Below are 16765 nucleotides of genomic sequence, written 5' to 3'. Positions count from 1 at the left end.
TATGTGACATGAATAATAACAAAACTTAACATGCATAACTGCTATGGCTAGATAAACAGAAGGCTATTCAAGATAACGTTTCGGCGTCTTCCGTAGTCGTGTTGAACGCCTCACAACCACTGGAGGATCTGGGGAAACAGGAGGATGTACCCCAGAGTCCAGAGCACTTTGTTCAGGTGTAACATTTATGTCACTTTTCTCTTGTGTTGATGGTTCAGGTTCCTCTATATTTGGTTCAGCTACAGCTTGGGTACGAAGCTGATCCCCATGTCGTCTGTGCACAGTGTTTGAGTACTGCTCTTTTACTTCATAAGAGACTGGGCCAGTTTGTCTTACAACCTGTCCAGGTATCCACTTGTGAACTCCTCCCCCTGTGTTGCGAAGATACACAGCATCATCCACAGAAAAGGAACGGTCCACGGCTGTGAAGTCATGTTGAGCTTTCTGTCGATACTGCTTCCTGCGAACAGTCTCCTTGGTGTTAGGTTTGAGAAAATCCAGTCTGGTCCGGATGTGTCTGTGCAAAAACATTTCTGCTGGGGACTGACCTGTTGTGCAGTTAGGTGTAACACGGTACTGTAGCAAAAACAATGAAAGTTTGTCCTCAATGCTACATGAACGGTTGGTCAGCTTTTTCATGCCCACTTTAAATGTCTGCACATATCTTTCAGCCAACCCATTTGTGGCAGGGTGACCCGGTGCACTTGTTGTGTGCAAAATGCCATTCTGTGTCACAAACGTCTGAAACTCAGTAGAAGTGAAAGTGGTGGCATTATCTGTGACTATTTGTTCAGGAAGTCCATATGAAGCAAACAGTCTCTTCAGCTTTGTCACCGTGGCTTGTGAGGTGATGTGTGGCATGCGAAACACCTCCAACCACTTGGAATATGAATCAACCACAATCATGAACATGCTGTCGAGGAAAGGTCCAGCAAAGTCAATATGCAGTCTTTTCCAGGATTCACCGGGGAACTCCCAAGGATGCAGCGGAACCTGCTGTGGCATCTTCTGTTCCAGCTGACATGTTTCACATGTTTTGCAGACTTGTTCCAGGTCATAATCCAGATTTGGCCACCAGACATATTTGCGAGCTAAGGCCTTGGATTTTACGATTCCTTGATGACCAGAGTGAATCTCATTTAATACACTCTTTCTCATTTTCAAGGGTATAATCACTCTGGTTCCCCACAAAACACAAATACGTCCTCCATTGTAAGCTTTGAGCTTCACTTTAGCTGGCTGCAAAGGCAGGTGTGAGAACTTCTTCAAGTATGTAGGATGTGAAATGACACTTTTCGCTGCTCCCGTGTCAATTTCCATTTCCAAATCAACATTGTCTACTTCAAATGTTGCTTTATATCTTTCATCATCCTCAGCACTAACAGTCAAAATGGCTAACTCCTCTTCTGGCTCTTCCTCAGCTGTCACATACTTTGTCTCTCTGCTTGACACACTTTTTCCATGAGTCTTTTGCACTTTAGCCCGACAAGCTTTCCTAATGTGTCCAATCTTTCCACAGTTATGGCATTTAGTCTCTTTGAAATGGCATTCATGTGCATTGTGACTTTTTCCTTTGCATCTGTAGCACATATTAGTTTTTTCTGGCCTCACCTTGTGAATGTTTGCTTCACTAGTCCACTCAGCTTCAGCGCCTCTTAGCTGTCGAGTATCTCTGTCTGCAGTCTCCATATTGAGAGCAATCTCAAAAGCTTTGGTGAAGGTCAGCCGATCCTCCGAAAGTAACCTCCTCTGGCATGCTTCGTTTTTTATTCCACTTACGAACCGATCCCTCAGTGCAGAATCCAGTGATGCACCAAAATCACAGTTAGCTGCTTGTTGTTTCAGCTCTGCGACATACTGGGCAACAGTCTGACTCGGCTTTTGGTTGCATCTATTAAAACGGAAACGTTCAGCAACTAATATGGGCTTTGGTTCATAGTGTTCTTTCAAAATGCCCACAATCTCACCAAATGTCTTGTCTTTTGGTTTTTCAGGCTGTACTAAGTTTCGTAAAAGTCCGTATGCTTTAGCACCCATTACACTTAGCAACACCGCCACGTGCTTTTCTGCGTCAACGTCGTTAGCTTCCAGGTACTGCTCCAGACGCTCGATATAAGCTGTCCACGGCTCCACCTCGGGTCTGAAGTCATCTATTTTGCCAACCTGAGCCATTATTCTTACTAGAATTGACACTTGACGTCTTCTCTCCTCCGAAAAGTATCCTCGTCGCCAGTTGTAGTGTCTTAATAACCAGAGGAGGCTCGAGCTACGTCCATTGCTCTTTATTGTTGTGTCACGTTCCGCGTAACGTAGAGACAGAACTTGTACATCGCTGAATACAATGGACTGTACCAACTCTAGTAAACCATGGGGGTAAATACACCACATTTACTGACCCCAGAACAAAAGACTTGTAAAGATACTGGTAAGCGTTTCACTGAACCAGTCCTCCACCGACACGAACCATTTCTTGAAAATCAACGTGAGACAGAAGATTTGGGCACAAATGGACAATTTCTCCAGGAAAACCACCAACTTAGTTGCACAGTGGCATGAGAACGAAAAAGAAGCTGTTAAATACATAAATAGTAAAATTTTATTTTACTATTTATGTTTCAACAGAAGTTTCAACAAGTTTCCGAGGAGCCCGTAAAGGCGTCACACTGTTCTTCCGGGTCGCGGTGAAATTTCCGCTTGTTTACGGCTGGCTTCACTGTGTTGCACAGATAAAAAAAAAACTTTGTATCTAATAGGGTTGTGTCGCGGTTTTGTTAAATAGATTAACATTATTTATCATAGCCTGGCCAATTTAACATAGGCACTGAGGGAAACATGCATAGTAACGGAGCTTTTAGCTTACGTATTACAGCTTTTTGAGTTTAACCATCTTTAGCTGGACCTTTTAGCGCTTAGCTGCCTGTGCTAGCATGCAGTGAAAATACCAAAACAAAACATACACAGTCTCAAGAAGAACCAGAGAAGGTAAGTACGACGTAATTGCCTTCACTAAATACAGTGCAGCTCTTGTAACGTGAACACTAACATGTAAAACATAGTCAGTGTTGTAATTCTTGCGCACCATCGGTTTAGCGGCGTACCTGACGAGTTTGAGGATGAATGGCGTGTTTATGATGTAATTATTCTTATTGCAGAATGTCTGATTCAGACAGCGATGAAGACCATGACCGACCCTTTTCCCTCACTGGCTTCCTGTTTGGAAATATCAATGAAGATGGGCAGTTAGAGGGAGACAGTGTTCTGGACAATGTGAGCCTTTTCTAGACTTATTGTTACAATATCATACTCTGTATGAGAGTATTTTTGCCCGTTTTTAGGGAATATTTGTCTCTGATTTGCTTATTGTCATGCTCCAGGAGTCCAAGAAGCATCTTGCTGGTTTGGGGACTTTGGGTCTGGGCTCTCTCATCACCGAGATCACGGCCAATGAGAGCGAGAATAAGGAGGAAAACAGAGAATCTGTAAGCGTGGATTCTGAGGGTGAGTATGAACGATGGGAGCGCTTGGCAAGATTATGACCAGCAACCAGATGTGCTATGTTTACCATATATTTTTGTACCTCCTATTGCAGGTTGGGTGAAAAGCACAGACGATGCAGTGGACTACTCTGACATCAGTGAGGTTGCCGAGGATGAGACTAAAAAGTACCACCAGGCGATGGGGTCTTTGCAGCCCAGCAGAAAAACAGGTGATTATCCTAAGGCTCCATCGAATCAGTTTCCATTTTTGTGCCCTCAAATTTCTCTTTTAGTTCCCTTCTATTTCTGCCTGTAAACAAATAGTGTCACAACATTATGCTCAATGGTTGTTATTTTTCTGTCATCACATATTGTTGTGGAATTATGGAGATAAGGAATCACAGCTGTGCTCAGATCCCATGTAATTTAATGTAATTGCATATCACCTCATGAAAACGCTTAAGTTATACTCTATTCTGCAAGATTTAACTTGTAAAATATGTTATAAGTTAATCCTAAATCTTAATTTAGGATTGTGTCAATCTTGTGTCATTTATTGGCATCAAAAATCAAATCTCCTTATAATTGACCAAGGTCAAAATATGAAAAACGATTTTACTTTGTTAGTTGTTGCAGCGGTATGATACCTTTATTGTTTGTTTTCTTAACCTTATCTTTTACTCTCCATTTTTTGGTGTGTAATCGCGTCTTTAAACTCCTTCCTCCTAGATGATGAGGATGATTATGATGCCGACTGTGAGGATATTGACTCAAAGCTTATGCCTCCTCCACCACCACCTAGTATTCCTACTCCAGCTAAGAAAGAAGAATCGCCCACTGGTACAAATGGTAAAAAGAAATGATAAAATATATTATTAAGGCTGACTGTAAAAAAAAATAAAAACAAAAAAACTTGTGCTTGTCTTACACCTATTGAAAACTGGATTACTACTTTACTCCTACTTTAATTTTCCTCTGTATTGGCAGTTGGGGAAGAGGGTGATGGCATCATCTTGCCCTCCATTATTGCACCGTCTTCCACTGCCGATAAGGTAGATTTCAGCAGCTCTTCGGACTCTGAGTCAGAGACGGAGCGGCCCTGCCAGGGTTCTGGAGTTCTAGGGCCCCCAGACAGACTCACCCTTCCTCTTGCGGGCATCATGCAGAAAGATGCTGCCAAGGCGTTACCAAGTGTCACACAACTCTTTCCAGAGTTTAAGCCCGGCAAGGTAAATCAATTTTTCAAACATGAAATAAATCTGATGTTATCCAGAATTTTTTTAAAAACTAAATCGAAATGAAACACATAGTCTGAGAGTTTTTTTTTTTTCTGTCAGGTTCTTAGGTTTCTACGGCTTTTTGGTCCTGGTAAGAACATGCCTTCAGTTTGGAGGAGCGCCCGTAGGAAGAAGAAGCGGAAACACAGAGACCCTCAGCCGGGGACTCCTCCGCCAGAGGAAGACGCCTCAGAACCAAGTCAGGAGAAAAAGTCCGGATGGATTTATGAGTACGCACTCCCTCCACCCCCAGAACAGTGTCTCTCTGATGATGAGGTAAAGCTTTCGAGTTTCAAAGTCTTGTAGTTTATTCTTAGTTTTTGAATGCTTTTATGATTTTTGAAGTTATTTTAAGGATTGAAAAAAATGTTTTCTTTATGTTTCCAGAGTTACTTTGTATCTGAAAGGATAAAAATTGCATCAGTTGTTTTTGATTTGCCACATTAAGTCAGATCCAGTAGATAGATGCACAGTCATTGAAAAATAGATAATGATCCATTTCACTGTGGTTTGTCACGTCTTTCTAGTTTAAAACATGTTTTTCACATATTTTCTACGCGTTATTAGATAACCATGATGGCTCCAGTAGAATCAAAGTTCTCGCAGACATCCGGGGATGGGGACAAAGAGACAGAGTCTCGACCTAAAGTAGCAGAATGGAGATACGGCCCGGCCCAGCTCTGGTACGACATGCTGGGAGTATCTGAGGACGGCAGCAACTTCAACTACGGGTTCAAACTCAAAGAAGATCAGTCCAGTGAGGCTGAAGAGCAAGAGCTGCCCAAAGAAGTAACAGAACCTCCTGAAGAGGTTTGTTTCCACAGACGAGGATTACATTTATTCGACTAGTGGTGACTCTCCATTTTATATTTCTTCAGGTTCAGAAGGAAGACGACAACATGGATGTCGATGACGATGGCGGCGATGGAGATAAAGTGAGGCGGGTTCTGGAGAACGAACTGTTCCTAATGGTCACTCAGCTCCAGTGGGAGGACGATATCATCTGGAACGGAGAAGATGTAAAACACAAGGGAACCAAGACTCAGAGAGCCAGCTTGGCAGGATGGCTCCCCTCCAGCATGACCCGAAATGCTAATGCTTACAATGCCCAGCAGGGTGAGAGTAGACCCCTGGATAATATGCACAAATAAACATTGTAAAGTTAGAAAAAAAAGGAGCTTTTTTGCTGAAAATCTCTCAACACCAGGTTCCATGAAAAGGGAATAAAAGCATAAACTTTATGATTCTTCAGGTCTGACCCGAAGCAATTCCCAGCTGGTACCACCGACACCTCCACCTATTCCAAAAGCTTCCTCGAGCTCTGGCTCAAAGCGGGAAAAAAACAGCCACGACAATCAAGGTGTTCTTTTAGTTTTCTCTGCACAGTTATTTTGTCAAATAGTTTTCACTTTAATGTTTATTGTTTATTTTTGTTTCTTTGCAGCCTCTCTAGAAGAAGACTATTCGTGGTTTTCCATTTTTCCCATTGACAATGAGGAGTTGGTGTACGGCCGCTGGGAAGACAACATCATCTGGGACGACCAGGAAATGGATCACTTCCTCATGCCGCCGGTTCTTACACTGGACCCCAATGATGAGAATATAATACTAGGTGAATTAGAAACCGTAACCTCACCGATCTCAGCTTCTGTGAAACATGTTTTACTTCAGCTGGATATTTACTGAGCTCCTGTGTCTTCTAGAAATTCCAGATGAAAAGGAGGAGGCAACGTCTCATTCGCCGTCAAAGGAGAATAAGAAGGAGACGGCGATCAAGAAGAGTCGGATTCTGTTGGGGAAGACCGGCGTGATTAAAGACGAGCCACAGCAGGTATGTCAGTCCGTCAAAGCAGACAGAAATTCTACAACCTTCAATGACTTTATTTGCCATGCAACATATTTTCAGAACAGATAGGACTATATATATTCATGATTTTTTTCTGTTCAGACATTTGTTGAAGTTTTGTTAAGAAAAAACAAAAAAGAAAGTTTATAGTTGAAACATGACACATTTTAAGATTCTTTTTAAATCACAGAACATGTCCCAACCTGAAGTTAAAGATCCCTGGAACCTCTCCAACGATGAGTTCTACTATCCCAAACAGCAAGGCCTGAGAGGAACGTTTGGGGGCAACATCATTCAGGTAGCTGAAAGAGACCAGATGGATCAAATGGGCTTAAACCGTATGTTGCCAAATCTTTCTTTTTTAATGAGTTCTTTCTCTGTCCTGCACAGCACTCTATTCCAGCACTTGAGCTGAGGCAGCCCTTCTTCCCCACTCACATGGGTCCAATGAAGCTTCGGCAGTTCCATCGACCGGCCCTGAAGAAATACTCTTTTGGAGCTTTAGCGCAGCCGGGTCCGCATGCAGTTCAGCCGCTGCTCAAACACATCAAGAAGAAAGCCAAGGTAAAGAAAGCCCTGCTTAAAACAAGCGCGAATTTCTCCTTTTGTTTTACATGAAGTTAATTTATTACAGCTTTGTGAGTCGGCAGGTCTCTGGAATCAGCCCATGATCCATTTCTTGCGTTATTCCAGACTCCTTTTTGATTTTGGAAATGTAATAAATTGTATTCCGCCCTCTCTATGTTCTGGGTGACGGCTATCGGGATTGCATATTATCCACTGACAACTTGGGCCATGATTATCTATCGTTTTCTTCAAAATCTCTCGGACTGCAGCGTGTTTTCTATGATAGATACTGTCAACATTGTCAGTTGCTGACAAGTGCCCTGGAATAATTGGGGGAGGATTGCTCTACGTCAGCGTGTGGGCGGAGCCACGGTCATGTCAATTCAGCAGCTGCCCCTCACTGTCTTCTGCAGGGACGTCTACAGCGAGGCTGTGTTGTGTTAGATGTTTTTTTTTTCTCTTGTTAATAACACGACGACTATACTGTGCATTGGGGAATAGATGCGAGAGCAGGAGCGGCAGGCGGCAGGCGGTGGAGACATGTTCTTCATGCGAACGCCGCAGGACCTGACCGGCAAAGACGGGGATCTGATCCTGGCGGAGTACAGCGAGGAATACCCGCCTCTCATCATGCAGGTTGGCATGGCGAGCAAGATCAAAAACTACTACAAAAGGGTGAGTAGGTTCTTTGTTTTCAGCTGTGACTTTACGTTTGTTCGTACTTGGTCGTTGTATAAATGTGTTTGTAAATGCAACATTTCTGTGTCCTGCAGAAACCCGGAAAGGATCCAGGAGCACCTGACTGTAAATATGGAGAGACAGTTTATTGCCATACCTCCCCTTTCCTTGGTTCTCTTCATCCTGGTCAGCTTCTTCAGGTCTGCATCTCCATGTTTTTGATTATGTATAAACAATTAGATAAAATCTCTCTGACCTACTGACACAGAGGGATTTTCTCGTTTTCCTAAAGGCGTTTGAAAACAACCTCTTCCGTGCTCCAATTTACCTGCACAAGATGCCAGAGACGGATTTCCTAGTAATACGAACTCGACATGGCTACTACATCCGGGAGCTCGTGGACATTTTTGTTGTGGGTCAGGAGTGCCCATTGTTTGAGGTTCCAGGTCCAAATTCCAAACGTGCCAATACTCACATCCGAGACTTCCTGCAGGTTCGTGCATTCATCTCGTTGCGGTGCATTGACCACCTCTTCATGTTGCTAATGGTCATCTGCGTTCCCTGCAGGTGTTCATTTACCGCTTGTTCTGGAAGAGCAAAGACCGGCCTCGGAGAATCCGCATGGAGGATATAAAGAAAGCTTTTCCCTCGCACTCGGAAAGCAGCATCAGGAAGCGGCTCAAGCTCTGCGCTGACTTCAAGCGTACAGGTGACACACACACACACACACACACACCCACACACACACACACACACACACACACACACACACACAGACTATGGGAGGAAAACGTTAGATATTCATGCGTAGTTTGTCTAGTGTTGATCAGAAATGATGGAAGGAGACAAGGATTTTTTTTTTTACTTAGCTTACTTACCTGTTCATTTGGCTCTTTCTATCTCTTTTTTTTTTTTTTTTTTTTCAAAAATCTTGATATCTAGTGACATCTGTGGTATATACATAGTGGACCTTCATTAGCCAAAATGGACTGAGAGCTCTGGAAGTGGAGAAAAGCCTAGAATTTATTTGGAAAGCTAGTAAAAAGTTTGTGAGATTTGTCTTTGCATATGTGTCCTGAGATCAGGGGAACATTACCAGTACAGGAAAACACCAAGTGTCTTCTCTTCGTGTCAGGGATGGACTCAAACTGGTGGGTGCTGAAGCCTGACTTCAGGTTGCCCACCGAAGAAGAAATCAGAGCCATGGTTTCTCCAGAGCAGTGCTGCTCTTACTACAGCATGCTGGTTGCAGAGCAGAGGCTTAAGGTAGTGGTTACTTCATCTTCGTGGGAAAAATAAAATGGAACAAAAGTAAATGTAAACTTTGTGTTTTCCATCCATTGCAGGATGCTGGATATGGTGAAAAGTCTTTCTTTGCTCCAGAAGAGGAGAACGAAGAGGATTTTCAAATGAAGATTGATGACGAGGTGATTGATGACGTGAACATGTTTGAGACGAGAGGAAGCAAAGCATCATTTTCACACTAACTCTGTGTCATTGGACCGCAGGTGCGGACGGCACCCTGGAACACAACCAGAGCCTTCATCTCCGCCATGAAGGGAAAGTGTCTGTTGGAGGTCACGGGAGTGGCAGATCCTACCGGCTGCGGAGAAGGTTTCTCATATGTGAAAGTGCCAAACAAGCCCACTCAACAAAAAGTCAGTTTTCTGAAGTAGATTCTGGTCATCCCGGTATCATTTTTTCCAAGTTTTCTGCCTTGTTTTTTTTTTTTTATATATTTGTCTTTATTTTTCGTCAGGATGACAAAGAGCCACAGCCGGTAAAAAAGACGGTGACGGGGACAGACGCTGACCTGAGGAGGCTCTCTCTGAAGAACGCCAAACAGCTCCTTCGCAAATTTGGTGTGCCAGAGGAAGAGGTAAAAACCAAATTATGTCTGGTTTGATGGCAAAACATACAGTTACCCATACAGAACTGGAACTGCTGAATGCCATATTCAGCTTGATACATCTTCTCATCATGATGCTGCCACCATGCTGTTTTCTCTGGGAATGGTATTATTGCTTCATTTTTCAGCAATTCTCTTTGTTGCTCTTGTGTCAGATCAAGAAGCTTTCCCGCTGGGAGGTTATTGACGTGGTGAGGACCATGTCCACGGAGCAGGCACGTTCAGGCGAAGGCCCGATGAGCAAGTTCGCCCGAGGCTCTCGCTTCTCTGTCGCCGAACACCAGGAGCGCTACAAGGAGGAGTGCCAGAGGATCTTTGACTTACAGAACAAGTGGGGCTTATTTTATAGCATCATATTTATTACCCTGAAATCACCCTGTGCAAGTTTTAAGTTTGTTTTTTTAATTATTATTATTATTTTCACCCCTCGATGGTAGAGTGTTGGAGTCCACAGAGGTGTTGTCCACAGACACAGACAGCAGTTCAGCTGAAGACAGCGACTTTGAGGAGATGGGTAAGAACATCGAGAACATGCTGCAGAATAAAAAGACCAGCTCACAGCTTTCCCGCGAGAGGGAGGAGCAGGAGAGGAAGGAACTGCAGAGGATGCTGATGGGCGAGGAGAGCGACCGCGATAACAAGGGACGCAAGGAGCGCCGCAAAGGCCTGTGTAAGCAAACGAGCTCTTCAGCCAAACAGGAGCATGTTCTACCTGCTGGAATGTGTGTCTCTAACTTCTCATGTGACCGTCGTTCACTTTGTAGCCAGTGCCTTGTCCACCAGCTCCCACAAAGACGACGACACGTCCTCCGTCACCAGCCTGAACTCATCGGCTACGGGGCGACGACTCAAGATCTATCGTACCTTCAGGGACGAGGACGGCAAAGAATACGTGCGCTGCGAGACGGTTCGTAAAGCTGCCGTCATCGACGCCTACACCCGGATCAGAACCACCAAGGATGATGAGTTCATGTGAGTTTTGGCTCTCCATCCCAGAGTTTTAGGTCTGTTTAGGAGGAGATGGATCCCTCACACCTGCATTCTGTCTTTTTTCGCGGGTGTGTCGTTTCAGACGAAAGTTTGCCCTCTTCGATGAGCAGCACAGAGAGGAGATGAGGAAGGAGCGTCGGCGTATTCAAGAGCAGCTCAGGAGGCTGAAGAGAAACCAAGAGAAAGACAAGATCAAAGGACCTCCGGAGAAGAAGTCCAAGAAGGTCAAGGAGAGACCAGACCTCAAGGTAAAAGTAAGCTTGCTGATTCAGTTCTATAGACATTTTCTTTCCCTTTTACAAGCTCACTTTGAGTTTCTATAGTTTACATTTGTCGCATATATTGATCACATAGATTATCATCGTGTTCCTTAATGTTTGCTTCTGTTTTTTTGTTGTTGTTTTTTCTAGCTGAAGTGCGGCGCATGTGGAGCCATTGGACACATGAGGACCAACAAATTCTGCCCGCTGTACTACCAAACCAACGCCCCGCCCTCCAACCCGGTCGCCATGACGGAAGAGCAGGAGGAGGAGCTGGAAAAGACTGTGATCCACAACGACAACGAGGAACTCATCAAGGTGGAGGGCACTAAGATTGTACTGGGAAAGCAGCTTATTGAAAGGTAGCAGATCATTGTTTATTTAATCTCTAATCTATTCTCATAATATATGATCTATATATTATGTTTTATCCTCTTTGCTACTTCTTCAACAGTGCCGATGAGGTGCGCAGGAAGTCTTTGGTGCTCAAGTTTCCCAAGCAGCAACTACCACCAAAGAAGAAGAGACGCGTTGGCAGTGCAGTCCATTGTGATTACCTCAATGTGAGCACGATTATCAAACAGTCGGTCCACTACTGACTGACCAAAACGAACCCAATGTCATAAAAGAATCAAAACAATAAATTAAAACTGAAGAATTTAAAGGCCAGCATGTACATAGGAGGAGAGGAAAGTGATACACAAATAGGTTAAAGGGTTAAAAGACCATAAAATATTAAAGTGGAACACTGTGCAAAATGTGATTAAACAAGTTTTTATTAACTTTGCTACTAATTGCAATTTATCTAACCGCTCTTCAGAGCAACTTAGGCTCTATTGAAACCAAAACTGTAAAGTTTATGAAAAACTGTCACCCTGTAAACTTTTGACCATTTAACTCACTCTGTATGTGAGTTAAAAGAAAAGTTTTGGTCAAAAATGGCACCAGAGCAGTGAAGATAAAGCGTTTTGCACACTGAGTTGAAGTTGTCAAGTTTAAAGTTTCCTTTAGCTACAGTTCTTGATGTGTTTTCTAACTCTTTATTTTTTCTTTTAACAGAAGCCACACAAGGCAATCCACCGCAGACGCACTGACCCCATGGTTACCCTGTCCTCGGTGCTGGAGGGAATCATCAACGACATGCGGGATCACCCCAACGTAAGACCTCAGAAACATGCTCTGGTTTGTGTTTCTCCCTGTCCAGGCTCATGAAAACCATTCCTCTCTCCGACTCTAGACGTACCCTTTCCACACACCGGTCAACGCTAAGGTCGTCAAGGATTACTACAAGATAATCAATCGGCCCATGGACCTGCAGACGCTGAGGGAGAACGTGCGGAAGCGGATGTACCCGTCGAGGGAGGAGTTCCGGGAGGCCGTGGAGCTCATTGTCAAAAACAGCGCCACATACAACGGTGACTTTGGATTCAAAGCTCTCTTAAAAGTGCCTTTCAATTTTCCCCATCAGTGTTCTGAGATTGATCTGTGTTTTTTTTTTCTTTCCACCAGGAGCGAAACATCCCATTACACAAGTGGCACAGTCCATGCTTGACCTGTGTGATGCTAAGCTGAAAGAGGTGAGTTAGAACCAGTACCGTATGTCCTCAAAATATTGTTACTTTCAGCCATAACCATCACACTTGTGACGGCAGAAAGAGGATCGGCTGGTGAGGCTGGAGAAAGCGATCAACCCGCTTCTGGATGATGACGACCAGGTGGCGTTTTCCTTCATCCTGGACAACATTGTGACTCAGAAAATGATGGTGGTTCCTGATGTGAGTCTGCGCTGCTCTCTCTTACTAGAAACATGCAGAGTGTTTGATCCGTGATAGAACTGATTCTCACTTGTTCGCTCCTCTCTCGCCGTTTCCTTCAACAGTCGTGGCCCTTTCACCATCCTGTCAATAAAAAGTTTGTGCCGGATTATTATAAGGTTATTGTAAATCCTATGGATCTGGAGACTATCCGGAAGGTGAGACACTAACAAAAAGTCTGCAATTTTAAAAACTGTTTAACATTTACAAAGAAATCAGGCTGAAACTACGAAAATGCTCCCGTCATTTATTTTGTTTGTTTTGTTTTTTTGCTCTGCAGAACATCTCCAAGCATAAATACCAGAATCGGGAAATATTCCTTTCAGATGTCAGTCTCATCCACGCCAACAGCATCAAATATAATGGTGTTTGATTTTTTTTAAATTTTTTATTTTTTTACTTTGTGTAGAACAACATGTAACAGAATGCGCCTTTTGAACAGGTCCAGACAGTCCGTACACCAAGACCGCCCTGGAGATCGTAAATGTGTGCAAAGGAACCTTAGCAGAGGTATGTTTTATTTGTTATGCATATTATATCTGTGTAGAAACCAGTGATGATATCTTTTAAGGATCTTTTAAAGGTCAAACACAAGAGTTGCAGGTTTTGTGTTGAATTGTGAATGAAGTGAGGATTAGCTTTACAACAGTAAGGATTCCCATAAAGTCTGAATTTTAACGAAAAATTCAGGATCCCCAAACTTTATTTCCTATGCCAGCGTTTAAGTCTTTTCTGTGCATTCATTTATCCATTGAAACATGTCTTGCATCAATCCATCCTTTTTATTCAATCCGTAGACCTCTTCTCTTCTGTATTTTCTGCTTTTTGTTAAGTGAAAGGAATGATTTTTGTCACGTACAATATGATTGAATCCTGTTTTTTGTTTGTTTATTTTTCTTGTCACACTAGTATCACTTCAGAGGAAGTTAAAATTTGATTTCAACTGTGACATTTTTTTTTCTCCTTAAATGGTTGACACTAGAGGGTGGAGGTTTTACTGAAATAACGTTTCGTGTCTTTTCAGTACGATGAGCACCTGACCCAGCTGGAGAAGGACATCTCTACAGCCAAGGAGGCAGCTCTGGACGCAGCAGACTTGGAGAGCCTGGACCCAATGACACCCGGGCCGTACACGCCGCAGGTAAGCGCGTCCGCGGCCTGGTCAGGTTGCCGGCATAAAGGACAGAAGCGCACGTTGTTGTACATGTAGTAGATTCCTTCCTACATCGTTCACTCTTATTCCTGCCCTTGCTTTCTGACTTCTTTGCTCTACTAACACTCCCCTCCAGATTGTTACGTTGTATTTGCGCAGTCTGGTTTCTTCACCACAGTCTCCTTTTTTTCCCTCCCCCACTTTCCAACGTGTTTCCTGTGCTTCACTCCTGCCTTCATTTCCTTTCTCTTTGTTTGTGTATGCCACTGTGTGTGGTGTTGGCCAGCCTGCTGATCTGTTTGACAGCGTGGCTTCAGGGAGTCTACCCAGAGAGCCCAGCAGCCTTTTCTCTGAGGGACCTCTGTTGGTTGCTCCAGAGAAGAGAGGGGGGCAGGTATGGAGGGAGACACATGCCACCTCTCCTCAGACTTTCTTCAGAGCATCGTGCAATTTATTTGACCTGCTTACCAAAAACGTTGTCCAGGACAAAGCTTTTTTTTAATATAATATGCTTTCATTTCAGCAAATCTGATTATTTTTGTTTAATTCTGCCTCTCAGGGACGGCACATGAGGAGACCAGGGGAGGAGGACTCGGATGTGGACATCGAGGGCTTCGAGGAGGAAGATGATGGGAAGCCCAAGACTCCTGCTCCTGTGAGAAACATTAATTGCTTATATGTGAACATGAAAACTTGGGGATTAATCTTGTTGATGCAAAACTTATTTAGTAGTTTATTAATTTTAAGAGGAGTGTACAAACATTAAAAAAAGGCAATTCACTGAAAGGACAACATACTCAAAGGAGTAAAAAAGCCTAAAATGTAAAATAAATATATATTGCATGAAAGATTTAAAAAAAATCTTGCCTCTTAAGTGGCATAGATTTAGCTTCAGTCGTTTCAAATTTTGCAAAAAAAAATTTAAGTAAATAAATATTTCTCAGCACCTTTTGCTATCTAATTAATAATCCAAAAAATAATCACAGTTCAGCCACTACACTGTGTTGATAAGCCAAGCAGAAAGGGCTGAAATGATTTTTAGCTCCAGACTCGCTCTCTGCTACAAATCATCAATCATCTTATGTTGTTGCACTTTAGAAAATAAGATGGTTTTCTTATTTAAAAAGAACCTGATTATTTGTATATTTGCATCTTTTAATGTGTTTTTAATATTGTTTATTCAAAAAAATCTTGCATAAGAAAATGCCAGAATGTGTCCATTTATTTAGTCAAACTGTAATCAATAGCGTAATCAGTTGCCAACATAATCGTTAGTTGTGTTCATAAAATATTAATTTTACATTCTACACCTTCATTTCTTTGCCTGTTTTCCAGGCAGAGGATGCCGATGGAGATCTGGAGGACGAAGACGATGAAGAGATGCTGCTGCCGCCTCGCAGGCGGCTGCACGACGTTGAGGACGACGACGAGCGAAGACACGGGCGGTCGAACCTCCCGGCTCAGTCCAGTGTGCTGTACCAGGACCTGCTCATGTCTGACGGAGAGGACGACGCCAGCGACGAAGAAGGGGACAACCCGTTCTCTGGTGAGTTCATCAGACACTATGTCAAAAGTATTTGAACTGGACTGGATTTCATTAAGGAGTATGTGATGGAAGCCACATTTTTGAGATATAAATATATTTTTGTAATTGTTCTTCTTAGCATTGAATACTTTTGTAAGGCGCTGTATTTTAACTCCTCCCACAGCTTATATTCATTGCCTTGAAACAACAGCATCTTAAATTTAGGATTTCACTTGTGACCTTAAAGCTTCCCTTCCTGTGTTGCTGTGTTGCATTTCCAGCCCTGTGTGTTGATGCGTTGCGTTTCCCTTCCTGTGTGTTGATGCATTGCGTTTCCATGCAGGCATTCAGCTGTCAGAAAGCGGCAGCGACTCTGAGAGGGAGGTGGATATCCGACCCGCGCCTCCGCGGAGAGCTCAGGATACGGCCCGCATGGGCATGGAGCAGGATGAGAGCATGATGTCATATGAAGGGGTTGGTAATGAACACATGGAAGACAGTAACATCAGGTAAAACAATAAATGGATGCCTTTTCTCACATTTCTCACTTTTGAAAGCTTAATACACAAGAAAGTCATGCTAAATGTTTGCGTTTTGCTCTCCCTTTCGTTTCTCTCAGCTACGGCAGCTATGAGGAGACGGAGAGTCGCAGTCAAATGCAGCCGTCCAGCATGGGAAACGGCGAAGAGTACGGCATCAGCGAGGAGGAGGAGGAAGACGAGGAAGATGAAGCGCGGAGAAGAGGCCCTGCCGTTCTGTCTCAAGCCCAGCTCAGCGAAGATGAAGACAGCGAGGAGTTTCAATCCATCGGAGGAGACAGTGACATGGACTCTGATAATTAGTCAAATTTCATTTTCCTGACTGGATTTTAGCGACTTAAACATTGTTGGATTTCCAATTTCAAAACAGAGAAATCAGATTTCTCAGGTAAATACTGTATGTACAAACATTTTGTAAATGGTGATCGCCGCTAATGTGCAAACTTTAGCAAGCAGAGCATTGTAAATTATAGCTTGTTCCTTTTTATGTAAACTGAATAATATCCATCATGGTGGATTCCAACATGGAGGTGTGAGCTCGCTTGTTTTTTTTTACTGTTTTAACTCAGTAAAGTATGCGACAACTGTTGGCTGCTTCTAGGCTACCATCAAAGTAACTGAAAAACTACAAAAATGCTGTCAAAAATAAAACTTCAGTTAGTTACAAGTTTGCTTGATGAAATATTTTTTGCAGAAACTTTCTCACCTACAGCCAGTTTCTCAGATAAGTC

At 43.2% G+C, this 16765-nt stretch overlaps 1 protein-coding gene across 4 annotated transcripts; it reads left to right on the top strand.

The window, feature by feature from the left end:
* Nucleotides 1-2687: 2687 nt before the first annotated feature.
* Nucleotides 2688-16701, top strand: taf1 (TAF1 RNA polymerase II, TATA box binding protein (TBP)-associated factor). 4 transcript variants are annotated; one of them, XM_055043532.1, is made up of 41 exons: nt 2688-2982; nt 3153-3267; nt 3375-3498; nt 3590-3706; nt 4206-4325; nt 4464-4705; nt 4814-5029; nt 5321-5563; nt 5632-5869; nt 6006-6113; nt 6198-6365; nt 6457-6584; nt 6790-6897; nt 6990-7163; nt 7668-7841; nt 7940-8044; nt 8137-8337; nt 8412-8553; nt 8980-9110; nt 9191-9271; nt 9353-9502; nt 9604-9723; nt 9909-10084; nt 10191-10423; nt 10518-10725; nt 10826-10991; nt 11154-11365; nt 11458-11566; nt 12063-12161; nt 12241-12418; nt 12513-12580; nt 12656-12778; nt 12883-12975; nt 13098-13182; nt 13260-13327; nt 13842-13958; nt 14257-14364; nt 14530-14625; nt 15306-15516; nt 15839-16004; nt 16115-16701. In XM_055043532.1, exons 2-41 carry the CDS (start codon nt 3154-3156, stop codon nt 16335-16337), a joined length of 5943 nt encoding a protein of 1980 aa, XP_054899507.1. In that variant the 5' UTR covers nt 2688-2982; nt 3153; the 3' UTR covers nt 16338-16701. The 4 variants fall into 4 exon arrangements, with proteins under 4 accessions (XP_054899507.1, XP_054899506.1, XP_054899509.1 ...); XM_055043531.1 differs by having other exon boundaries at nt 10826-10997; XM_055043534.1 differs by lacking the exon at nt 14257-14364.
* Nucleotides 16702-16765: the final 64 nt, after the last annotated feature.

Source organism: Poeciliopsis prolifica, unplaced genomic scaffold (assembly GCF_027474105.1).
Source record: "Poeciliopsis prolifica strain line A6 unplaced genomic scaffold, Auburn_PproV2 SCAFFOLD019, whole genome shotgun sequence".
Taxonomy (NCBI): Eukaryota; Metazoa; Chordata; class Actinopteri; order Cyprinodontiformes; family Poeciliidae; genus Poeciliopsis; species Poeciliopsis prolifica.
Note: the sequence above shows the minus strand (reverse complement) of the source record. Positions and strands in the feature narration are given on the sequence as shown.